This window comes from Centroberyx affinis, unplaced genomic scaffold (genome assembly GCF_046629955.1).
Source record: "Centroberyx affinis isolate AG114_WGS23_722 - 3 ecotype Tasmania unplaced genomic scaffold, CSIRO-AGI_Caff_v1 ptg005018l_1, whole genome shotgun sequence".
Lineage (NCBI taxonomy): Eukaryota > Metazoa > Chordata > Actinopteri > Beryciformes > Berycidae > Centroberyx > Centroberyx affinis.
The window spans coordinates 291,594-317,818 of record NW_027282472.1 but is presented as its reverse complement, the minus strand read 5'-3'; the positions used below and the strand labels follow the sequence as shown (position 1 = coordinate 317,818).

At 44.6% G+C, this 26,225-nt stretch overlaps 1 protein-coding gene across 10 annotated transcripts; it reads left to right on the top strand.

Annotated features, from left to right (window-relative positions):
• Nucleotides 1–238: 238 nt before the first annotated feature.
• nfyc (nuclear transcription factor Y, gamma) lies at nucleotides 239–25,645 on the top strand. 10 transcript variants are annotated; one of them, XM_071545668.1, is made up of 11 exons: nucleotides 239–325; nucleotides 12,591–12,700; nucleotides 12,862–12,930; nucleotides 15,087–15,200; nucleotides 16,983–17,078; nucleotides 18,419–18,595; nucleotides 21,632–21,700; nucleotides 22,245–22,403; nucleotides 22,819–22,923; nucleotides 23,078–23,137; nucleotides 24,165–25,645. In XM_071545668.1, the coding sequence occupies exons 2-11, from the start codon at nucleotides 12,602–12,604 to the stop codon at nucleotides 24,282–24,284; spliced, it is 1,068 nt and encodes a 355-aa protein (XP_071401769.1). In that variant the 5' UTR covers nucleotides 239–325; nucleotides 12,591–12,601; the 3' UTR covers nucleotides 24,285–25,645. The 10 variants fall into 10 exon arrangements, with proteins under 10 accessions (XP_071401769.1, XP_071401762.1, XP_071401771.1 ...); XM_071545661.1 differs by having other exon boundaries at nucleotides 12,859–12,930; XM_071545670.1 differs by having other exon boundaries at nucleotides 241–329.
• Nucleotides 25,646–26,225: the final 580 nt, after the last annotated feature.

The window sequence follows — 26,225 nt, the reverse complement described above, 5'->3', positions numbered from 1 at the left end:
AAACAATGGCCTCATTTTAAAATTGATGTCATTGCTCTTGTTTTTTTTTAATCTATTTATCTACTTTGTTGCTCCGTAAAGCACTTTGGGAAGGTAAAAGTTTGTTGACTGGCATTGGTGCCACCTTGCAACTGCTTGTATAAAAGTGTTTTAAAGAATGACTTAGATATTGACGTCCTTGCATAGCAAACGCAAATGCTGACGTCAGCGCGTACGTGCGTCGAACTCTTTCCGGTTCGAGTTGAAGCCATCTTGTTTCCCGTTGCTAGCTAAATAAAATAAATAATAGGCTGAGCCGGACTTCACTTCGAACCCGTAAACCAAAGTGAGTAAGTAATTAAAATACATTTGTGGGTAAAACGTTTACGAGAAAGCATTCAGTGTTCGGTGGAAGTAGGGGCGATTACTTCGCTTCTTTTCATTTGCTCTTCTTGACCAATAGACGATTGTTTTGGAAGATGAACATAGGCGCCATTTCCCTCCCCGCTCTCTGAGGCGCTTATTGGTGGCCCGCTCAAGGGATCACAGGCGGTCAAGAAACTGCCATACTGTGTCCACCATGTTGGCTCTTGTCTGTGTAATCGGCAAATTGACTGGCCATTTCTATTTGATCCCGAATGGCGTCAGTTGCAGAACGAACTTAGCTCTAAAAACCTTGATTGGTGGAATCTAGTCCGAGGTTTGATTGGTCTGAAGGACAGATCCAAACGTTGTCTTTATTGGTTAGACTGCTTCTTCCCAGCTTTGTAAAGCTTTGCAAACTTTCATTAGATGACAGTACTCGTTGTCCAGTGGTGATTACGCCTAATACTACACATGCTGCGGAGGGTCACCTATGCTTTACCTCAATCTCCTGTGTATCTCCGACAAGCTAACATTAACTTCCCTGCGAGCCACCGTTAGCTTAAAGTCACGGACAGCAATGACCAGCTTGCTAACGTTAGCTAGCAAACGTGTGTGTTTGTTTGTGAACTAACGTTAGCGTTATTGGTCTAAGTGTTGTAGCCGATGAGGCCTAAACATTACGGGACATTTACAAATGTAACCTGATACAATTATTTAGTATTTTTGTTAACAATAGCGACCTGAATCCCTCCGTTGATCCCAACTGACTTTTGTTGTAGCAGACCTGGTGCTTGCTAGCACCACTCAAAATATTGTATTGCCTGACCCTTTCGCTTGCGTTTGATGTTCTAATAACATGAGCAGTCTAGTTAGATTGCAAACATACTTTTACACTGGTAGTTTTAGTCATTAATAGGTTAACAAGGAAAGATATATATTATGCTATTTTCCACAATCAAGACTGTCTTTGTTCCCTTGCTCAAGTCAGATGGATGATTGTCCTTAATCTTGACACATTGCCCCGTACTATATACACTATATAATGCTTGAATAATGAATAAATATCTTAAAACTCGGCCGAAGTCACAAAACGGAACAAAATCAGGTAATCAAATGTGCAGCTATAGTTACCTTATTTTACCTTTTTTGTATTTCAAATTTGGATTCGTTTAATTGATATTCAGAACGTAGCCTAAATCATTTAATGCTATCAGTCTTCTTTCACGTTGGAGCCATATAGTGTTCTAGCAAGTCGCACCAACTCCTAGGGCTATGGTATACTTCCAGTAAAAGTAACAATTCCAAAGTCGCTTTGTTATTATTAAGCTAATGGCAGCAGTGGAAGAATATTTTATATTTTGCATATCAGGGCAGTGACCAGGTATAATTTCCCAGTTCACACAGTTCTGCCCCAGCTTTTCATGTGTTTAAAGAGCCTGTGTAAAAGGTCCCTCGAAATCATTTGTCTAGAAGCAGTATCATACTGTACGTCTCTTACAGAATTATGTAAGCAGTATATGTCATATAAGCAACTACGTTTCTCAACGCACTATCTACCAGTCACTTTGACATATATGTAAGTGAAACTACAGAACGTGGACCAGTCATACTATAGGGAACTGTACCTGAGTGCTGTAGTTAGAAGTTGGTATGCAGGTGTGCATGCAATTTTGCATGTTTACGTGTATGAATGCATGGCTTGGCCCGGCTGCCCCGAGGGAGCTTTTTTGCTGTGTGTTTGTGAAACCAATAGTCCGGCTGGTGCATGTTTATCTCTAAACAGCGTCACTGAGAGCAAACATGTTCCTGCTACGGGCAGTACAAGTCATGGGAAGGTCTCTTTTGCACTGTGACCTTGCCAGGTGTCATCATGGAGGCATTTTGGGTAGCCAAACTGCGCCCAGAGAGAGAGAGAACTGCTCTGGCATGGCAGCCATGCTGGATAGATTAGTCTTTGTGCAGCACTGCTCTGTAATCATTAACTGGATGGCTACAGTACCTGCTCTAGTCCCCCTGCTCCGCACCAAAATAGAAAAGGGAACATTTAGCTTTGTTTCTCTTGAGTCTCTATCTCGCTCACTCGCCCTATCTCCACTTGTTCTACCCCTCCCATCCTGTAACAACTCTCCTCTCTGTCCTTCTCCATCCTTCCGGTTCCCCTCCCCCTCTAGTTCGTTCATTGATGGAGCAGGTTTGCTCTCTTTCTCACTCTCTCTAGCTTGTTGTTCCTCAGTACAGTAGGGATTTGCAGTAATATGCAGGATAAGCTTCAGGTCATACTGCCATCCTCTGCTCAGGCTGTCAGCTAAAGGCATCTCTTTCACCAAATTGCCTTGTCACCCCCCTCCCAGTTTCTGTCACTTCACTACACTTTATCGTCAAAGCTTTAGTTTATCTCAATCTGTTTGTATACCAGATGTGGAAGTATCAGTATCGTCAGTGGTGCATTAAAACACCATGGGTTGTGCACATCAGCAGTGTCCTGCCTTTGTGTTGCAAAGTAAAGGTTAGTGTGTAGAAAGTATGCACATTTAACCAGTGGTGAGCTAACAAGAAGGGCATTGTATGACATTGCTGACGTGGTTTTATGATGACATTTTAATTGTGGAAGTTGCTGTGAGCGTAGTTTTTGGGGTCAAGACAACAATGTCTTTGTGTTCTGACTTTCACCCATATCTCTTCAATCTTGTTTACCCACAAATAGGAGAAGAATTAAATGAACTCTCTTTTTTCCCCTTCCTTGGCTGCTCGGCAGTCAGCTGATCAACATGATTTTTGTGCAAGGGCTTTGTGATGACCTATTTTTGCACTGATTAGTTTCTGTGTAAATTTGATTGACACCATAATCAGGGTTTCACTGGATTGATCTAATGATTCTGGTCAGTTGCATAACTGAATGTACCCATGAGTCATGAGAATTGTTGAATAAATTCAGCAAGCTAATTAACATTCTACAGGAATAATGAGTGACCGTGCACAGAGACAATTTTGTTCTTCTATTAGCATAATATTAACAGTACAATGAATCTCATTATAGCAAGTAGCCTGGTTAGAGGCTAGATGTTTGTGGTGCTTACCTGTGACTGTGAGCAAGGATGAATGAGAGAGCAAGGACAAAACGTGTGTGTGTGCGGATGTGCACGCATGCTTGTGCGCACGTATGAGACAGCGAGTCTGCCCAGTATGCCTTTGTACTTTAAATCATGTGGATGCAACATGCGGCATCCATTCTGACACTTCTATGAGCCAGTGAGGGCCAGCGTGGCTGCCTGCATCACTGGGCTGTCAGCCTGTAGCAGCAGAGGGGAGGCGGGGCTGAGGGAGACATTTAGTTTGACATTGTAAATAAGCAGAGAGCAGTTGTCAGAGAGCAGCCCGTGGATCCTTTCTTCTCCGTCCAGCAGTGAGAGAGGCAAGAGCAGCCAGAGGACAAACAATGCCGAGGCAAGCTACCACAGCACCCCTTTACACACTCCCTAAAGCGCTTTTCGCAACTTTATCTGCTCTTTTTCGTCTATTCTCCTCTCTACTCTCTCTTCCTCTTTTCTTTTCCCTGACCCCTATCCTGCAGCTCAAGGTAACTTAGAACAGGAAGTTGGCTGTCGGTGAAAGGGGGTTGGGCGGAGGAAAGGGGAGGAGCAGGGGATGTGTCAGAGCTGATCGGTGGGTGCGACAGCCAATGGAACGGGAGGACCTTGTTCTCTCATTGGTGGAGAGTGTCAGAGTGAGGAGGGAGCTCGACGTGAGGCGGGGTTTGAGTATCATGTAGCAGGCTAGATTGATTACTCTTGAATGTTAAAGGGGAAGGAGGCTGGAGGAGATTTTTGTCTGGGAGTCGGGAGTGCCGCTGTACTGTTGCCTGCTGCTGTGCTGTTGCCTGCTGCTGTGCTGGCTTTCTGATCTCTTCTGTTCCCTCTCGCCCTCTCTTCTGCGCCGGGCCAGGGGTCAGCTCAAAGACAAACGCACGGGTCACAGGCTAGAGAGAGAGAGAGCTAGAGAGCAATAAAGTCAGAGAAAGAGAGAAGCTCAGCTAGTTAGGGGGACTTGGTCAGAAGAGAAACAGGAGAGTGGTGTATGTTTAGGCAGGAGGAGATTGGGGGAGCTGAAGGAGACGGGGCAATCTGTAAAGCGAGAGTGAGAGAGAGGAGGGGGGAGGGGTAAAAGAAGGGGGGGGGGGCTTGCTCTTCTGTGTGTCCGGGCTGAGAGCTTTTTTTAAAGCCGTCCAGCGGAGCCAGAGTGCCTTTTGTCTGGTGGCTAAGACCGGGGGACTGGAGGAAGTGAAGGGGCTGGAGAGACTTTTTCTGTCAGCCTCTTTTCCTCCTGCTGCTCTCAAGGAGACTTGTACAGGGCTCTCTGTTTCTCTCTGTTCTGCTCCAACACAGCAGACCGTTCACCATGAAGGGCACAGGGTAAGTCTGACCGCTTAGTACATACATACACAGAAAGAGAAAGTAACTGTGGAGTTGATTAGCTTTTAGGTCTTTCTGCATGAATTGTCCACATCTGTTCACTCTCTCTCTCTCTCTCTCTCTCTCTCTCTCTCTCTCTCTCTCTCTCTCTCTCTCTCTCTCTCTCTCTCTCTCTCTCTCTCTCTCTCTCTCTCTCTCTCTCTCTCTCTCTCTCTCTCTCTCTCTCTCTTTCTTTCTTTCTTTCTTTCTTTCTTTCTTTCTTTCTTTCTCTCTCTCTCCATCTTACTCTGTCTCTGCAGTGATGAGATGCTGTCTGTCCTTTAGAGCCCTCCCCAATCCCCCCTCCCCTTCTTGTCCTATAGTCCTCACCTTGCAAGATCTGAGTGTGTGTTTCAGTTGTGTGTGTTTGCGCGTGGTTCTGCACTGGGCAGCAATCTGCCTCTCTGATCCATGTCCTTCAATTGTCACTTCAGTACAGCGGTGTTGGTATTGGCATTTGTAGTTGCTGTTTTACAGAATCCACCATGGTGCAAAACAATATTGATCCTATGATGGTTGTTCAGTTAGCCTATTTTGTGTTCGTAGTGTTTTTGCATCTTCAAAGTAACAATGGATGTAACTTCTTCTGTTGAATCACTAGTTTGCAGAATATAGCTTTGTTTGTTTGTGGCCTTGTCTGCCTGTCACTCGCTATGTTTTGACTTTGGACTCAGCAGTCGGACGGCTATTGCATGCCCACACACACACACACACTCTCACTCACTCAGTGGCCCATTATCGACTGCACTGCCAGCCTGACTCTGTGCTCATATGCACTTCAGAGTCACCCCAAGATAATGGCGCTGAGGTCCCGAAGGCTTGTGGCCACAGCGCCTCTGGGTGCTGGTCCGAATCCCACTCCTCCCTGACGTCCTTGTTTATGCGCTGGCATCAGACAGTGACGCAGAGCAGAGAAGCCAAGATGGCATCCGTGTTGAAAGGGGATTGGTTGTAGTTGGAGGACTCCAAGAGACTATCTCACTGTGTTGTCACTGTTGGTGTCAGGGGTCCCCAGGGGTGGAGGTGCAGCTGGTTGCAGTGACCTCAGGACCCCCCAGCCCCCACCCCAACAGTGTCAGACGCCCAGATGGGACAGACTGTCAGCCTGTCAGCTTCAGGGACAGAGGAGGCTAATAGTTTGATCTGATCTCTTCTGATGGAATCTTTGGAGGGCGCCTCTTCTCTCACTTGCCTCTGACTCCCGTTCTCTCCCCTCCCTTACTCCCTAATTGAAAGTTTCCATTGGTGCCTTTGACAAAACGAAGTCCCGTTGGGGAAAGAGAGAGAGAGGGATGGAGAGAGAGAGAGAGGGAGACTAAAAATAACTCTTAAGTTGAAGCCCTTGCTGCCAAATCCCAGGGTTGGCCACTGTCTGCATGCGATTTGAATATCATTTGTGCCCCATGCTGCACCGTAGGCACAGTGGGGGAGGAAAAAGTCAGTGAAAACACGCAAACACACTTGCACATAGCTAGGCCTTATAGCCTATAGCTAAGGTGACCACAACGGCGTTGTGCACACTCTTTTGCCCTTGTTGCCCCTGTGTTTTTATATGTGTATGGTGTCACTAAGAGAGTGTGGGCAGCCAGGGGGAGTTAGCTGTGTTCCAGTGTGTGATATGCAGGTAGCATTAGACCTGCCTACTTTGACGCCAGAGACTGGGCCTAGCATTGGATGAAGGTCACAGGAATGTGAGAGTGGCTCCCGCAGTCTCTCTGCCAGCAGTGAGAAGGAGACATGCAGAGGGAGATGAGAGGACACAGAGAAAGAGAAACTCAGAAAAGGAAAATTAGACTGTATATGTTTTTATTATCAAAGCTTCCTAGAAAGTACACAGCCAAAACCACTGGGGTCACTTAAGCGCTGCAGCGAAAGTTGAAAAACCTGTCCTTCTCTGCTCTCCCCCTCTCTCCCTCCCCCTTCTCTCTTTCCTCTCTTCCTCTCTCTCTCTCCCCCTCTCTCTCTCTCTCTCTCTCTCTCTCTCTCTCTCCCTCCTCCCTCTCTGGTTTCTCTCTCTCCTCTGTTGAATGACCTTGGGAGATCAGTGACTAGCACTTCCTGGAGTTGGCTTGAAGCAGAACCAAGGGCAAAGTTTGCAGGGCCGTTTGGTCAGCTGGTTCGGCCCAGCCAAGACAAGGGGATGGTTTCGATGCAGGTCACAGCTAGCATGTCAGTCGCTGTAACCGTGTCGATGCTTTTCAAAAACAATATTTGCTCCAGCATCTGTTAGAATGTCATGCAGGTTTAGGACCCGGTGGTTAATCTGTAATTCCTGGCTGAGAACTTCACTTCTTGTTTTTTTGTTTTGCCTGAGTAGATCATTTACCCTGCATGCTGAAACCATGCCAATGTTTTTTTTCTGGTGTTTGTCCTGTCTGATGTAGGCCTCAATTAGTTCATTGAGTTGAACACTCTTAATAGTTCAGAGTTTGTAAATAGAGCCTTGTGATTTAGGGCCATCATTTAAATTGTTTCTCCTTCAGTCTCACATTTGTTATCTAGACCGCTTTATTCTGTCTATTCTGCTGCCATATTCAGGTACAATAAATCAAGATGATGCTCTCACAGTTCTGAGGAAATGATAGAAATAGTAAGCCAATGCAGGACAGTAAAAAAAGTAAATATTATCACAAAAGGTAAAGCAGTTCTCATTGGTCCAACAATTTATTCTGGCCTCTGATAATAAAACTGTGTAAACAGAGGCTTGCTCTGCATTTGTTTTTCCGCTTAGGATGCTAGATAAAATCCTAGTGGCCTTCAACCTTTAGTGACCTTCCTAAGAACTGCCCATTCTGCACTGTTGACAATTTTCCACAAATGACCTCTTGTAAGGACATGTCTGTGCAGTGTAGCAACACTCCATCCCATTGTTGGTACTGCATCATACAAAAAATGCCCTTTGGTTGATTTCATCCTTCAGTATAGTGAAATACAGTGGTGACCAAAGCATGTGTGTTGAGCGTAACCAACTGGAAGGTCACGTTTAGGTCATATGATGGAAAAGTTAATCTATCTCTGTCTTGTTTCCCCTTCTCTCTGTCATCCTCCCCTTCTCTCAAATGGGATATTAGACAAGAGTCTTATGCTGTCCTTTTGCCCTCGTCCATGTGCTGTTTTGATAGCCGTCACCATGGAAGTGGGAGGGAGGGAGTTACAAAGAGGGACTGATTGTAAAACACACATTTGAGTTAGTTTTGAAATTCTGCCAATATCAGGGATTAACGTCACCATAATCAATAGGACTATGTAATAATGTAATGAACTACAGCACTGTAAAATAAAGTGAAGTGGTGTTCTGGTTTGTGACTGTTCTAACTCACAGCTAATATTTAAATTTTAGCTTTGAATGATCAACCAGGCCATTGTGGGTGCACAGCTTTCAGTAAGAGTTTCACACTCTTGGATTAATAAGTTAACCAAATCAGCCAGACAAGTTAACACGTTAACCATATCACTACCTTGACAATTTCAACAAGCCATGAATCATTTCTCTTGTGAAACATGTTCCAATAATTTACACTTATTTCGATTATAACACTCGTTCCTCAAATCCCTTTGTTGGAGTACACATTTAGTTTGCTGTATGCCTCCCCTCTGCCTCAATGTGAAGCCTTGCTCCAGGAGCAGATGGGATGAGTTTTTCCTCACCATAGCGACAGTGTGATACTGAAACACCTAGGGGGAAAGTTCACTCCACTGCCTCAAATAGGCCTTCAGGTTGTCCCCAACTGCCTTGCCTCATTACCCATCAACTATACTCAGCAAAATTATGAGCTCAATTCACACCAACTGCCAGGTCATTAAGGAAGCAATTAACTGCAGTGCATTTCACTTACTCATTAACCAAAGGCCGATTCTGTGCATTTCCTCAACTAGTTCTCTCCTTAGGTAACTATGCCTGTATGCAGAGTTCTAGCCTGAAAACTCACCTCTTCCCCTTTGACCTTTCCTTGTTGTTTTATGAAACTTAAAGAGCAAATGCATAGGCGTAGCACTAGTGATTCTATCTATTGTTGTTTTTCCTGGCCCTCCCCCCTTTTCTGCCTGCACTCCAAGTTCCTATCAGTTTTATTCTAAGAGGAATTGAGGGCTCATGTAAAGTGGTGTGATGTTGGGAGTTGGAGCAAGGCGCTGATGCTGCTGTGAGCGGCTGCTTGATGTGACGTGCCAGGGAGGGAGGGAGGGAGGGAGGGATGAGTGGAGAGAGAGAGAACGAGAGAGGAGAGATGCAGGACTGGGCTAGCAGAACAACATTAGTGCTGATTCAGCTTCTGCAAGCAGAGCAGCATTGACTTTCTCAGAGAAGTTGGAGGGGGGAGATCAGGTGAAAGTAAGTAAGAGAGAGGCAGAGAGAAACACACACCCACAGGTGACAGAGAGAGATGGGAAGGACTGAAGGAGAGACAGGAAGAGAGAGGTAGAGTCACTGAAGGAGGAAGAAGCAAGGTGCTGCGGTGGACAGTGCCGACGAAGCACGGACAGCACATTTGCCCTCAAACACACACACACACACAGCGCAGTTCGTAGGAAACCTAACACCGACATCTCTCTGTCTCAATGACCTGATGAAGGACAACAGAACCGCAGGGAAGAGGAGAGGAGAGATACACAGTGCAGAACAACACAATGTACCCTAATATAGCATAGCAGCTTTGTACAACACAGCAAAGAAGAGCTCGGCCGGTTTGTAGCACAGTACAACAGAATGACGCACAGTGTTGGCCAGAATAACACAGAATAAGTGCACATATAAGCCTAGACTCATACCAATACAGCGAGCCATTTTCACATTGTCTTTCTCTCCAGTTGCGCGCATCAACCCCCATACCTCCAGACCTCCAGACCTTTTACAACTGTATAACGTTGACGTTTATTAGCTTTCAGGACTTTCAAAGTATATTTTCTTTGTGCAAAGGATAGCCCCACTGAGAGTGTTTGTTTGACTAGTATTAGGCCCAGACCATAGAAGGTGTTGCACCGAGCCCGGAGACAACATTATGTTCTGCACTTGTGTGTCTGGCACCCACAGGCTCCCACACAAAGTTTCCATTGATACAAAGCCTTGAGAAACATGGCAATATCAATATAGATAGAAGACACTAGCTAGCTGGAGGAGCCACGCTCTAGGGCATGTTGATACTTAACTTCTCCTCTCTCTCACACAGACACGCTTTCTCTTTTTTTTTCTCACACTCGAGCCCACCCCTCCTCACACTTGCTTTCTCATTTCTTCTCTCTCACATATCGACTTCCCTTCCGCCTCTTTGCTTCACCTCTCTCACTTAGACCCTGTCCCCTCCCCCCTCCCCTCCCTTTCCTCCCTCTGGCGTGCTTAGCAGTCTGTGGCTGTTTATTTAGATTGAAGGTCATAGGGTCACCAGGGGTGGGGGGAGGGGGGGGTGTGTGATTTAATAATATCTCTTTCTCTCTGAGTGTTTTGAAGAGAAAAAGGAGGAACAACTCATGAGGTCTTTTAGAGAAGTCAAGTGTATGGGTGTGTGTTAGTAAGCAGAAGAAGGAGCTGAGGCAGCCAGGGCCTTTGTGTTTCACTTATTTATCTTTCTATCATTAATTGAAGCATTTGCTATTTTAACTCTTCTATCCTCCTCCGTTTCCTCTGGGCCACGGCACTGTTGCCATGGTAATTAACCTGATGGTTGTCTGTAATGGTGTTAAGTGAATTGCCTAATTATTGTTCCTTATCAGGCTACCAGTTGGAGAGCCACACAAGCTGGCAGAGAACACACACACAAGGATGTCCTGTTAAAAATTATCACAAGATCAACTGCTGATGTGGGTAGTAAAATGCTACTTAGCTGGAAAAACAAATGGCCCTCCTTGAGACTAGTGTTTACACTTGCCATGTTCTTCTGTAGTTCAACCTATTTGCATTGTCATGGTGTCACTCAGCTTAGTGACAGAGTACAGAGAGAGAGCGAAAGAACAGGCAGAGGGCAGCTGGCCCCTCGGGCGGAGGAAAAAAACTACAAACCCCATCAGTCATTGCTGCCCCGCGGAATGCTGGGATTGTTCTAGTGACTGCAGGATTTCAATCAACCTTGAAATGCAACTGGACACTGGAGCGTCAGACAGAGAAGGGGAGACATCGTCAAGGTCAATCACTAGCCCGGCACGCCACAGCTACAAGCGGCCTGATTGATTTATATCTAGCCACCCCCCCCGCCATTTTGTCTTTATCGATTTAGGCTACTCTCTGTTGGAAACTGAATGACAGAATAGGATGCAGCAGTGCTTCTTCTATATTATTCAGTAGTGATGGTCCCCACAGCCGGATAACTTCCATGACTGCTACAGAAGATGTCAGGATGTATAATTTACCTAAATTTCCTGCCAAAACACAATCAAGTAAAGGACTAAAGTATACAATTAGTGATTTTATCATTGTAAAATATTGAAACTAATACACTAAAACCAAAACTTGTTCCAAAAAGGGGCTGACATGGAAGCAAAGTCAAAATAATCCGCTACCACACCACTGTTAGAGAACACAGTCGGGGAAACACTTGATGGAGTATTTGAAAGGCCGTCTTTTGTTTTGCCTTGGTCTGTCAGCTGGACCAGAGCTGGAGCCATTCATGCTTGTTGGCCCAGAGTGAGAAAAGAGAGAGAAGAAAGAGAGGAGACCCCCCCTCCTCCTCCCAACACTCTCTCTCTTTGTACTGTCATGTCTCTCTCTCTATCTCTGTCTTGTTTGACCCACATAGCTAGTTTGCACAGCAGTCTGACTGCGGCCCTGTCTGTCTCTTACCTCCCCCTGTTAAAGCCTTTGGCACTTTGTCTTAGTGCTGGATTAATGCTGAACTGGACAAGGCACTACCCCTCCCTCACACATAAATACACACAGTTTCTCTTGAGTAGCTCCACACACTCATCTCTTGTTCTGTCTCCCCTTGTTACTTTTTCGTCTCCGGCCCATTCTTTCCACAAAGGTAGGGAATGGGAGAGTAAGGGAGAGAGTGAAAGAGTGCTATCCAGACACTCTAAGCACTGCGTGCTCAGACAGGCAGGCCAATATTCCCCCAGCAGATTCCTGGCATGCCATAGTAACCTGCTGGATCCTCTTTCAAACCGTCAGACCCCTTGTAGAAGCTGGCTTTTATGTTTATGTGCGTGTGTGTGTGTGTGTGTGTGTGTGTGTGTGTGTGTGTGTGTGTGTAAAACAGTTGCATTGTTTTAGTTTACAACTTTTGTCATTTGTGAGTGTGTGGTTGTGTGTGTATCTGTGCAGTGTACATCCATCATTAATTGGAATGCAGTTGTTGTCAGGAGAGTTTCTCTCTTTGACACGCGCACACACACACACACACACACTCCTCCCCCTTCTCTGGCTTCAGCATTGTCCTCAGTCCGTAGGGTCACCAGCAACACCCACCACAGCAGCGATTAACTTGCACATGACATGCTTGTGTTTGCAAAGTAGCCACAGCTAGGTGCTGAAGGTGATAAAGCCATTCACAATCAGGCAGCGTGCAGCCAGTCTGATGGTGGGTCGTTAGGCATGTCAACATCCCACAAGGACAGGAATAGAAAGCCGCCTGGGCCCTATTTTAGATTTCACTGTATTCTAATTATAGGCTATGATGGGCTGTGTGGTTCTGACACACGGGGAGAGCTCTGGGCAGCAAAGGCCTGGACTGGCGCTGACACTGTATTCTGTGTTCTTCTGCTTAGTGAACAACCTGTTTTGGATGTCTGAATACTCACATTCTATGTCTTTTTTTTTTTAAATAATTGACCTTTGCCTCCACTTCTCTCCTCTTTCTTCCTTTCCTGCAGCAGAGTAGAAGATGTCTGCAGATGCGTTTGGAGCCGGGGGCAGCGATGCCCAGCAAACCCTCCAGTCCTTTTGGCCTCGTGTCATGGAAGAGATCAGGAACCTCACTGTGGTACGACATACACACACACAAAATGAACACTAAAGATGCAGTTGTTTCACATGACCTCCCAAGACTCAAAGGCACACGCATATACAAAAGCACACACTCTTTTGTTCTCTGTTTTCTGTGTGTGTGTCACCACCTGACCCCCCATCGATGTGTTTCAGAAGGATTTCCGTGTGCAGGAGTTGCCTCTGGCTCGAATCAAGAAAATCATGAAGCTGGATGAGGATGTCAAGGTAAGGGGAGAGCCAAAATAATTGACCAATATTGGAAAAAATATTTGTTATCAGATGCAGGGATATTATAAGAACTACATTGCTCTAATATGTACATAAATATTCCCTTCATAAAAGATGAGAAATGAAACCCACTACAGAGAAATGAAACCCACTACAGTCATTTCTGTGAATATGTCAATTCTGGTTCTTTTCCGGGGTCATGACACACCGTAATCTAGTCAAGAGTGCTAACGTTGGTTTCTCAAGGCTGACTCATGTTTCATGCGTGGCTAGATGTGCGGGAGCCGCAGACGTGCCGTCAGTGTACCTTGGTATTCATGCTTCTTGCACTTCTCATGACGACTGTGTGCCTGAAAACTCCAGCACTTTAGTGGCGCTTTAGGAAAACTCACCTCTTGATATCCTCCAACAAGAAAAAACAACCCCACCGGAATCAGCCAGTAGTTCCAGTTTCTCTTTGTTCAGTCGTTGCTTCAAATTTCAGGTGGTGCACGTACACGAACGAGCATGAACCAGCCTTAAGCCTTGTTAGTTTACTGGCCAATTTGAAACTACTTAATTAGGGTCAGGTTAAGGCGAAACTGGAAATGGAGATCATATCAATCATATTATATTGATATCAAGTGGATTCACATCAATACATGGTAACGGTGTACATACAGGAAATCATCAAGTATCAATAAGTGCAAATTCATATAGTTTTGATAGACATCAAAGATCATTGGTTGAGAAAAGACTACCTAAAGGTTGATATATGCAACCTAGCGGTTGATAAGGACTAAAGTGGTTACTATCAGCATCAGTCAATAAGCTGTAACTACAGTAGTTACTATAAGCATCAGTCAATAAGCTGTCGCTACAGTAAACGGTCAACACATTAGTAAAAAATAATCTGTTAATTAACATCTATTTGTGGACAAAACCCATTTTTATATTATTGGAAAACCACTAGGTTGCATTCTTCATTCATGCCAGTAGGGTGTATTGGTTTCAGGGTATGTATCTACAAGCATTTTTTAAAAGGACCTACATAACCCTAACCCAAAACACAAAATAATGTTGTATAATGTTGTCCGTTGCATTCAAGTAGACAATTCAGGGACATGGAGGAGTGATTTTTTCCATTAGAGCAGATTATCGGCCAGGACTATTCCTGGTCTATAAAGACAAAGCCTGGGAACATGTGCCTGTGTATGTGTGTGGCTTGAATATATCGTGTCAGGAGCGCTGTCCTTAGTTAAGCAGCAGCTTAAAGTGGTAAAGAGATCAGGAGATCACTAACATATCTGAAGGCAAGACCCTGCTGTCAGCCCTGACACAGCAGCTTTCAATGCATGTGTCTGCAGGTGTATATGTGCATGCACACCTGTGTGTGTGTGTGTGTGTGTGTGTGTGTGTGTGTGTGTGTGTGTGTGTGTGTGTGTGTGTGTGTGTGTTAGAGAGAGAGAGAAGATATACTGTGATTACAGTTACACCTTGTGAATTTAACCTGCACATTTAGGTACATATACTTAACTAATTATTGTGTGGCTAGAGACAACAACTCAGTGTCACTCAGTGGAAAGAAGTGGAGTTTAAGGTTAAGCAATAATCCACATGGGTTAGAGTTAACATTGAGTTTAGAACAGTGAAGAGGTGTTAGCCATGACGCAAAGCAGTGGTAACACACCACTGTAATAAAAAGAATGGAAATGTTCAATAAATCTTATTATTAATCAGTAATAATAATGAATTAAATGTTATTTTCCTGCTAAGCATTATAGTTCTACTAACTGTTTGATAATTAAATTAATAATAACAATATTATTCTTTTGCAATATAGTTCTAACTGGTGTTTTTGGGTTAACACATTAACATTTAAGCCAATAGTTATGCGGTCCTTTTTCACAAAAGAATGTGCATATTTTGCAACAACTTTGAAAGAGATTGAATCGTTACTGAGGACTTGAGCTATCCATTTTATAATTGATTTTCGACCATGACAGCGTGTGTGTGTGTGTGTGTGTGTGTGTGTGTGTGTGTGTGTGTGTGTGTGTGTGTGTGTGTGTGTGTGTGTGTGTGTGTGTGTGTGTGTGTGTGTGTGTGTGTGTGTGTGTGTGTGTGTGTGTGTGTGTGTGTGTCTAACCCGGTCTAACTTCTTCTCCTCTGTACAGATGATCAGTGCAGAGGCTCCGGTCCTGTTTGCCAAGGCAGCTCAGATCTTCATCACAGAGCTAACCCTCAGAGCCTGGATCCACACCGAGGACAACAAGAGGCGCACGCTACAGGTCAGATACACACACACACACACACACATACATAGACACTTGCCTGACCGCTCTGTCCTCCTCATCCTCTTCTGACTCCTTCTCATCCTCCTTGTTTCACATGTTTTTCCTGCTCCTCCATACCAAATCACACTAAAGTTGAAGCACAAATTGACCTCAGCCTGTTCAGTCCCACTCTTGCTACTGTCCTCTTACTCTCTTTCTGCACCCTCTTTGCTGCGATTATCACACCCATCTCTGGTAATCATATCTACCATATCTTCACTATCTCTTCCTACCCCTCTCTTCCTTCTTTCCATATCCTCATCCTTCTGTGCTCTTTTTCTTTATAACAGGCCAACTTCTCTCCCACACCCTCGTGTCCTTTGGGTGGTCTTTTTGGTTTGTTGCTTTCTATTCACACAGCGCCTATGTGTGTGTATACAAGCAGAGGCCCCATACCAGCATCCCCTTGAGGACTATTCCTCTGTTTAATTCTTTCTCTCTCCATCGACTCTGAAAGCAAAGCCAGGCGGGCGCTGGTGACCCACTTTTCCCTCCAGTGCCATTTTGCCTGCTCTGTCGTCCCACAGCTGAATAACATGGATTCTGGAATGACGCTCGGGAAAGGGAGCGGGGGAAACGAGAGCGCTGATGGGAGCAGTTGGGAAAGACAGAGAGACGAGAGCTTGTCTCACCTGGATGTCAAGAGGGGAAAGCTGTGGAGCAGAACATGAAAGCCCTTAAGTCCACTTTATCCATTCACATACCTCTGAGAGATTAGCGGCCCATGGATGTGTGTGTGTGTGTGTGTGTGTGCGCACCAACACGGAGAGAGAAAGAGACTCAAAAAAAGAGACTGAGAAATCTCTTTCAGTTTGTCTTGGATGATTCTTTACTTGAAGACCTACTTTGAAAGTGTGTTCACTTGGCTATTAGACAAATCTCCGTCCCAGAGTCCTAGATTTTAGAATGAAACTGTCACTTGGTGGAAATCTGCGCCGCACGCTTTAAATAGAATCCCACTTTGTGTGAAGTTTTACATGTTAATTACATTTTACACCACAGATGGCGCATTAGGTGTGTGTGACGCTGACGTGTGCACCTCATGAATGTGTGATTTTTCCTGTGTGTATTAATGCACTCAAGCAGTGCCCTCCATTTCCACATGCACACACACACACACAGAGCTGCCTGGACCCTATTGTGCTGAGGGCACGCCAATTGGGGTCACCATAGCAACGCTCATCAATAGAACAAGTGTAGATGTGACCTGGTGTTACCAGATATTAATCAAGCTGCTATAAATAGCCCCTGGAGCAGGGAGGACCACAATGGGGGGTCCTGACTGCCAATATCCTGTGGAAAATTCCACAGAGACAGCACAGTGCTGTGGGTATAGGAAGAGGTACGGCAGCAGAGCCTGTGCTCGTGATGGCAGGAGAGCGTCAGTCCTGTTCATTTCCACCCATCTCACACACCAGGGTTGTGGTGTTTGGTTTTGATTAGTCAGTTTGCCTTTAGTTATTGAGAGAGAGAGAGAAAAGAAAGTTGTTGAATTTCTTTCATGTGACTTAGCTCCCCTTCCTTTCGGCTCAGTTATCAAAGCAGTCGCCTGTTACAGTTTTACTGGGAACTTCATTTTGATTCCTCAACAGCCTCTCATGTGGCTATTTTGGGAGCATTGAGAATACAACTCGGGCAGGTTTATATTTAGGTAGCTGCATATATTGAATTAGCAGCATAAGTTTAACTCTGGCCTCATCATTTGACCCTTTGCCTCTGTCCCCTTTGTGTTTACAGAGGAATGACATCGCCATGGCAATAACGAAGTTTGACCAGTTTGACTTCCTGATCGACATTGTGCCCCGGGACGAGCTGAAACCCCCCAAACGACAGGTGGGGAAACATACTGCCAGGGTGGTCTTATATCCAGCATTGTGCCAGCAAAACAGTCTGTGTCTTTAAAGGTGCCCTTTTGCTATTGGGAAAGGAAAACAATTACCTTACACATCAAAGCTAGTGCGAGCAATAGAGCTGACGGATCATTCATGTCTTTACCTCGGGTGCATTTCCATAGCTGGCAGCCTGGAGGTGCTGTAAACATCCTTGACTGGAAGCTGGGGTTTGGCCAGCAAGGGCTTTCAGTCGGATGTTTGCAGCATCTCGTTGCCCCTGACAACGAACAAAAACCCCAACAATGACACTAGTTATACCATTAACAACACAAAACCACATCGTCCTAAAGCATTTGCATATGTCCATGACTCTTCATGTGCACCCGACCAGCAGATGTCCCCAGGCAGGGAACATAAAGAGATGGACATCAATCGCCTTTTCTTACAGAAAACAAAATGTACGTTTCTGCTCCAGAAGGAGATTGATCAATATAAATTTAAGATACCGGGTGGGAGTGTGATGTCAAAATGTGTTGTCAAGGAGACCATCTCCAGGCATGTAAACATCCTACACTCTCAGCTGTGTTGTCATGGAGCTGGGAGAGGGGTGTTTACGCTTCTGGTGATGGAGAAACCACGACAAGATCAAGCCCTGCTCTCCTCATTAGTCCGTATTGAAGCAGAATGGCACAACTCAGAGTTCACTGATAAGTTAACCTGTTAGACCTGTTAGACCTGCTGAATTTGGATTCAAGCCCCCATGTCAGCAAGCATCGAACCTGCTGAAGTGTCCTGAAGAAACTGAATCTCTACCAGCTCCAGGGATGCAACTCTGTAGCTTATACTGGAAGGGGACAAGTAGAGAGAGAATTTCCATCCAGGAATCAATTAACTATCACATTATTATTATTAGTTGTAGTAATATTATTATCAATAGTAGTATTAGTATTTTTAGTATTATTGTTATAATTAGTATTGTTGTTGTTGTTGTTATTATTACTGTATCACAGTTGAGTCACAAATGTTTGATACTTCTTCAAGGTCCTCTCATAGACACACACTTTTTTTGTGTTTAGATTGATCAGTTAACAGATTTCACCAATCTTAGCCTAGCATGCCTCCAGGCCTGCAGTCTGTGGTATTGACCAGTATGATGCTTGTAATGGATCTTAGGTCCAGATTACATTACTCATCCCTGGCCACAGCCCATCAGTTATTTATCAGACCTGCACTCCTCTACAGTTACACCCGCAACAATAATTCATGGAGATGTAATGGACTGATAGGCCTCTTTCGATGTGTATGTGCATGTTTGTGTACGTGTGTGCGTGTCGTCTCCAGGAGGAGGTGCGCCAGTCGGTAGCTCCAGCGGAGCCGGTGCAGTACTACTTCACCCTGGCTCAGCAGCCTGGGGCGGTACAGGTGCAGGGCCAGCAGCAGGGCCAGCAGGCCAGCGCACAGACAGCCACCACTATCCAGCCTGGACAGATCATCATCGCACAGCCACAGCAAGGACAGGTACTAACACACCTACAAATCAAGTCCAGTTTATTTTTCACCTATAGATTTATCACAAAGCACTTTACAGAAAACAAGGGACACAAAAACAGATTAAAACAAGGGATAAAAGATCAGAAACTACAAGAACTGGGGCTAGAGCTTGTGTGTGTGTGTGTGTGTGTGTGTGAGAGAGAGCCTGTGTGTGCCTATATGCATGTGTGTGTGAGTGGACAAGGGAATATTAGGCAATACTAGGCTGAAGAAGTAGCTGAATGACAGACTGCAGCTGAGAGTTACGGAAACACACAAAGTACCTGTCTGTAAGATGTGTAATAAACTTCCAAGATAAAGGTACTCTGTGTGTTTGTGTGTGTGTATAACACCTGGAAGATTACCAGCTTCCCAAGTGTTAAGTAGCACACACTAAACTCCACCCTGGTCCTGTGAAGCCGGCTGTAAAAGGCTTGTTACTAGGGTTGCAACGTTTAGCTTTATTGATATTAGTCTTGGCACACATTTAAGAGCTGAACACTCTCCCACCAGCAGGAATGACTGACCCTCAGAACACACCCAGCACACATAACCAGCTCCATAAGCCTTGAACCACACACACACACACACACACACACACACACACACACACACACACACACTCACACACACACACACACACACACCCTCCCTCTAAGGCCCTGCTGAGAGAACATTTGATTCTGCACACTGATCTATATGTATCCTACAATATTCCCTGCTCAGTTCCTTTCTGATATACATTACCTTTAAAGACCTTTAGCACCCAAAAAGTCTGTAACAGAACTGATTAAAATTCTGCTATTGTTCCAATATCCTTGACTCCAAAACTATACACACATCACACAACTATGTGTGCGAGTGGCTGAGAGGTTGTGACATGACGTAGTGTGTCTGGAGGAGGAGGGTGTGTGTTCAGTTCTCTGTGACACAGGAGCAGTTGCCTTACAGCTAAAGTGCATAGTGACAGAGGACAAATTAGACTCATTATTAAAGGGTAGCCACACTTTACATCTCTTCTTTGTAATGTTTGCCATGCTCGCTCTGCTGCTACGCGCTTCAGCTGCAATGAAATGGCTCCCGTGCTGTGGAGAACTGAACTGAAAAAACTGGGAATCGATAGTTGGAATCAATAAGGCAAACGTGTTTCGATCCGAATATTGGAACCAGTTTCTTAATGGAACAGGGTTCCCAACGCTAACACACACACACACACACACACACACACACACACACACACACACACACACACTGCCACAGCAGAATATGGTAGAGTGTAGATTCCCCCTGAGGATCTCAGAGTGCTTTTACCACATCTTCAGTAGGATAACACACACACACACACACACACACACAGGCACACATGCGTATTTTTAGGGATGCCTTTCAATTGTCTCTCTTTCTAATTATGTCTCATTCCCACTACTTTTCCTCCTGAGCTGTTTCGCTGCTCTTGTTCTCCGCTCTCCAGCTCAATCTCTCTCTTCCCTTCTCTCTGCATGTCATTTAGTTAGTTGTGCTGCTGGGCTGCTGTGGTGCTTCATGCTGCTTCAGCAGGCTGCCTTTAGCTGAGCTGTCATACTCATTCAGACCTGGCCTGATTCGCTAGCACTGCTACTGCTGCAGTCCCTGCTGAGAGCAGCGAGGTCACGCTTTGACACTCACCTTACATACACACCATTGTAGGCCATTCACATGGTAGCATTTTAAAAAAGCCGTTCAAGCCGTTCAAACCTGCCAGGAGATTTGCAATTGTCAAATGCTGGGCATCAAGTTAGCCTTGAGGTTAGACTGTCCCGTAACTGGAAGGTCCCAGGTTCAATCCCCCAAACAGCCATTTGTCTTGTTGAAGTGTCCTTGAGAAAAATACTGAGCCCCTAGCTGCTTACTCACTGCAGGTTGCTCTGGATATTGAGTGTCGGCTAAATGCCTAAATTGTATCACTTTAACATAATGGACCCTCCCAACACATTCACACTGAAACGGGTCCCCCCAACTACATGTCACATGGCTGTATAGTTCTGTTGCACTAGTTAAAAGAACAGCCGCATTTTGACAAGCTCAGCATCTGGTATGGTAATCCGATAATAAGTTGAAATGTTTAAAGTTTTACCACAATACTCTCTGTCATAGCAACCTTGGGCGTTGTCAGATTTTACCTTCGTGTCTCATTGAATGTGAAGGGTATCCGGTTTGCTGTCTACCGGCTTAATCTTAGTGCAGCTTTACATCCCCACTATCCCTCGTCTCAGTAGTCAGGTCTCATCATTCCTTTCCTAAGTGTTCGCTAATGGAAAAGAGATGGGTAGGTTTTCACAGTTCCATGCCAATTCCCATCAGGCACCTGTCATGTTCGGTACAACGGATCTAGGTTTTAACATTCGCGAAAAAGATGTCAAGAGAAGGACAATGAGGGAGTTAGCAGCGGGAGAGACTTTGGGAGGAGGAAGGTAAAAGAATACAAAGAAAGAGAATAGTGAGGATGGAGAAAGGTGGCGGACTGAGCAGATCTCATTTCATCCCTTTTATTTATGTGTGCATTTGCGTGCCTGTTCTTGTGCAGAGCTTTCAGTGTCACTAGTCGTCACTGTTGCACCAGTTCTGTCATTTCCCTCTCAGGTCACCAACTCTCATGATACGTGGTTATGAAACCACTGTTGGTGTTACTTTAGCTCCTGTACCTAAACCTCACTGTAACATGCATGCATATTTAAAACCTCTCCACACTCTCTCCGTGTTATCCATGTTGTTGTTGTTGTTGTTGTTGTTGTTGTTGTTTTTCTGCCTCTGTTTTTGTCATTCCACCTCAGCACCTTTATTATTTCCCCTGTTTTACGTACACACCTTGCAAGCGTGCGCTTTGTTGTCATTTGCTGCTTATATGTCACTATTGACTCTAAAATGTATGCTTTCTATGCATACACTCCACCTGTGCTTAGAATCTTGTTAATGTGTGCCCCCCCCCCCCCTCTCAATCTCTCTCTCTCTCTCTCTGTCCTGGACATTTATTCTCTCGGCCCTCAGGTGCTGCAAGGTGCCACCATGCAGCAGTTACAGCAGGTGCAGGTGCAGTCACAGGGCACACCCATCACGGTAAACACACATGCACGCACTCATACATACATACACACACACCACATACACAGAGGCCACTGCTTGCTGCCACAGTCCTGTAGGCGACAGCTGTCGTCCCGCTCTGTCCTGCTCAGGTGACTGAGGCCTGTTCTGTTAGGGACGACCGCAGTGTGAGATCAGGTGGCCTTTCCTGGATAGATTGTCTGCCAGATGAAAAAAAAGAGAAAGAGAGACCTGTGCTGAAACTTGCGTTGTCATCTTCTGTCCCCACGTCTTCTGTGTCTCTTAACAGGCTTTTACTTTTTAAGGGTAAATGAGCTTCATATTGGGTTAAAATCTTATGGCAGGGAAGTTAGTGATCTCTTGCCTCCTTACCTTGGTGTCAATCATAAGCTACATGTTGCACAGATGTTTTAGTTGTCGTTCAACAACTAATCCCTCTTTCTCTCTCTCTCTCTCTTCTCTTCTCTTCTCTTCTCTTCTCTTCTCTTCTCTTCTCTTCTCTTCTCTTCTCTTCTCTGCTCTGCTCTGCTCTGCTCTGCTCTGCTCTTCTCTCCATCAGAGTGCTCCAGTGGCCATGCAGGTGGGTGAGGGCCAGCAGGTACAGATCGTTCAGGCGGCAGCGGCCCAGGGTCAGGCTCAGACGGCCCAAGCCCAGGGCCAGACCATGCAGGTCATGCAGCAGATCATCACCAACACAGGAGAGATCCAACAAATCCCCGTAAGAAATGGAGGCAGGCTGGCAAGGAAAAGGGGATGGGGAAAGGGAGAGAGATGGGGCAAACAAGGCCAAGCTATGGGTGGAAAGGTCAGGAGAGTTGACAGAGGGGAAAGGATACAAGGTCCAGGTTAAAAGAGAGGAAATGGAAAATATATTATGTTTAGAGCCTGTTTGACATTGTCATGGACATGGTGTTTGGCACGAACATGGTGTCTTCAGTGAACTATCTATCCTTCACTATTTGATGCTAATCATCAAACGCAAGCTTTAGAAAGTTACCAATCCACCAGAGACAAGTGAATAATTCTCGTTGCTGTTTTGCCCAGAGCAGCAAAATGGCTGTGACCTCTGCGTTCTCCAAATGACCTTTGCTCTAAAGCAGACTTTGTCTCCCCCGTGTGGCGGCTGTGTGCAGGTGCAGCTCAACACCGGCCAGCTACAGTACATCCGTCTGGCCCAGCCCGTCTCCGGAACACAGGTGGTGCAGGGACAGATTCAGACTCTCGCCAACACCCAGCAGGTAAGAACAATAATAGTAAAAATACTATAGTGTCAACTTGGTACCCAGGCAGACATGTGGCAGGCAGACATATGGTTCTGTGATTTATTTGTTGTGTTAAAGTGACTTTGATTAGGGAGAGTGAGTGAATATTTTTTTCTTGTCTTGTTTTCAGATCACACAGACAGAGGTACAGCAAGGCCAGCAGCAATTCAACCAGTTTACTGATGGACAGGTAACACATTCAATACAAAAATCTAATGTGTGACATCATGAATTTCAGTTGGTTGTTCACTGTCAGCTGGCGCTAGGGTTGCAAAGGGGTGGAAAATTGCCGGTAAATTTCCGGAAAGTTTCCGGTAAATTTCCATGGGAAGTTAAGCTGGGGAATTTTGGAAATATTCCAAATTGGAAACTTTCCATGGGAATTATGGGAATTATGGGAATTTATGGGAATTAATGGGAATTTATGGGAATTAACTGGGAATTGAGGGTAATTTAATGGAAAGGTATCATATCCAAGCATAAATATTTGTTTTGTTATAAGCAGACATCCATCCAAAATAATACAATTAAAACAGATTTATTTGTAAGTAGAACTTTATCAAGTGTTAAATATTTTATTGAACAATCAATTCTTTCATTGAAGAACAAAAACATGAATGTTGAGTTAAATATTACTCATCCCCCCGACCCAACCCATTCAAAAATTAATAAAATTGCACAGGAATGCACAGTGCATGTAGGCATGTAGGGGGCGTGGTCTCAATAGCCCTGCAGTAAGCAGTGTGCTATGTGCATGTGATTGAGGAATAGCATAGATATTCAACTGTACTTGCATGATATCTGGTTGTTTTAGTCAGGATTATGCTAAAATATATTTTCCCCAACTATATTTAAGTTCCCTATTAAGAGCATACCTTCAATTTAGTAAATTCCTGGTTTATTCCCGTTTATTCCCATAAATTCCCGTTAATTCCCATAAATTCCCGTTAATTCCCATAAATTCCCGTTAATTCCCATGGAAAGTTTCCAACTTTGAAAATTCCCGGAATTTTGCAACCCTAGCTGGCGCTAGAGAAATTTTCTTGCATTTGTCCTTAATTTTCCCCGAAAGAATGGCTTCTTAGCATTGTTAGCATTCCTCATTTTAACCAGCGGACATGACTTGCTGCTAACTAGCTGACAAATGCCTCTTGAAGAAAAATAACTAATTCAAATGTCACACTCTCATTCTCTCTCTATGTCTCTCCATTCCACAGCAGTTGTATCAGATTCAGCAGGTGACGATGCCAGCGGGACAGGAGTTGACCCAGCCAATGTTCATTCAGTCCACCAATCAGACGGCTGACGGACAGGTCACGCAGGTCACCACCGACTGAGCTCACCCAGAACCTTCCCTGCCACACATACACACACACACACATACACACACCAGCCCATGTGATGCCGACAGACCACCCAGCCACCGACCTTCTCAAAGAACGCTTGACAACCTTGATTTAAAGCACTGTTCATAAGATACAAGGGACTTGAAATCTCATAACCCTCATTTTTTTGTAATTAATTCAGTACACTGGGTCAAAAACCAAAAGGGACACTGAACGACTCCCTCTGAATCCCACATTGTTAAGCTCCATCCATGCATAGACAGTTTTTTTTTTTAAACTTGAGTTACCCCTACAGAGCGCCCCATCTCTCCCCCACACTTGTGCAGAAAAGTATGCACCCACTGCCACAGTCCCCGACACCAGTCCCTCCAGAGCCAAATCAGTGACCAACTCTGTTCCTCCTCTGTCCTCATCTCCTCATCTCATCTCCTCACTTCTGTAATGAAAACTAAAAAAAAAAACGTATTTGCTTCATTCCTGGTGCCTTCTCCTCTGCTCTCCCTTTTCGAAACGCACTGGAGAAGCGGCTGTCTCTCTTCACATGACCTGCTCCAGTCAAGCGTGTCTTGGGTTGGAGGTAGCTACAGGATACTTCTAGGATTCCTTCATCTCTTTCTTTTCCAGCTGAGAAAACGAGTGATGAGTCATGCCCTCTCCAATGTTTAACATGTAGTTGACTGATAAGAAGCCATATACCTCAAACTTTAATTTTACAGTCATTCTAATAGGAGAATGCCAGCGGAGGTTATAAGGTCAATGATATTGTGATGTAGTTTCTCTGTTGTGTTTTTTTCCCACATTGATGATGAGGCATGAGTCAGTGTCGTAAGGGCTTCAAACTGTATCGGTGAGTTTTGAATATGTAGGGGGTGTGTGTGTGTGTGCTCACGTTCCTGTCCCGCCCCTGACAAACACCCACACCAGAATCATCTCTACCTTTTTGTTCACTCTCTTTTTCTCACCCCTCTGTCTTTAGAGCAGGGAATGACAAGTCCTCTTCTCTGCCTGTATGCAGTCTCTCACCACTCTCTCTATCAGGGTGGTTTTGGAGTTTTGTGCCCTGGTTTGAAGTCTCATGTACAAACACATGACTCCTTCTGGAGTAAAAAAAACAAAAAAAACACTCTTTTTATAGAACTCTTTTTTTTTTTTGTTGGTTTTGAGATGACATTTGCCCTCCCTCCCTTTCTCTGCCCCTCCTTATTTTGTACAGTAATGATCATTATCAATGTTCTTATTATTGTTGTTTTTTGCATGTAGTTTAAACTGCAATAGATAGGTACAAATTTTATTTTTGACGTTCCTTTTTGTAAACAAACTTTGTTTGTGAGAAAAATGAAATAAAAACCATAACATGCCTAAGTGTCCTGTTTTTTATAGCACGTGTCTTTGTGTCCATGCATTTGTAAATATTAATATTCTTTTTTGTTGCTTTATTTTAGGTCAGTTAGGTGAGCAGCTTACTAGTGTCTGGAGTCTGGACAGTAGACAGTGAAGGGAACCAGGACAGAAATGCAACAGAGACCCAAATATGAATGTGTTAGTATGAATGTGTCACTTCAAATGTTTCTTTTATAGACACTGGGTATCTAATAGGATAGGTAGTAAATGGGAGCAGTGTAATAAGACATACAAAATTGAGTGTGTTATAAACTTTGCTCAATGTTATTTTAACCAAGGATACAGTATATCAGTGGTTTTAACCATGGAGGTAGTATATTATTTGAACCCTCTTTATATTGTTTTAACCCTGCTATCTTGGGGCTTATGTTATTCTCATTAATGCCCATAGGAGGGCAGCACTGATCTAACTGAACTTGCAAATCCCACAGATGTATCAGGGCACTTGATTTATTGCTAAATTCAGGTTTAAATACCATTTTGTACCAGTAGCATTGTTTCAGCAGCATAGACATTTTCAAAGTGCACAGC

Bases quoted from the DNA above. Each gene is read 5' to 3' on its own strand.
- nfyc (XM_071545661.1), top strand. From the start codon at position 12,602: ATGTCTGCAGATGCGTTTGGAGCCGGGGGCAGCGATGCCCAGCAAACC. The intron at 17,079-18,418 runs GTGGGGAAACAT...TGTCGTCTCCAG, and splicing joins TGAAACCCCCCAAACGACAG to GAGGAGGTGCGCCAGTCGGT. The intron at 22,404-22,818 runs GTAAGAAATGGA...GGCTGTGTGCAG, and splicing joins GAGAGATCCAACAAATCCCC to GTGCAGCTCAACACCGGCCA.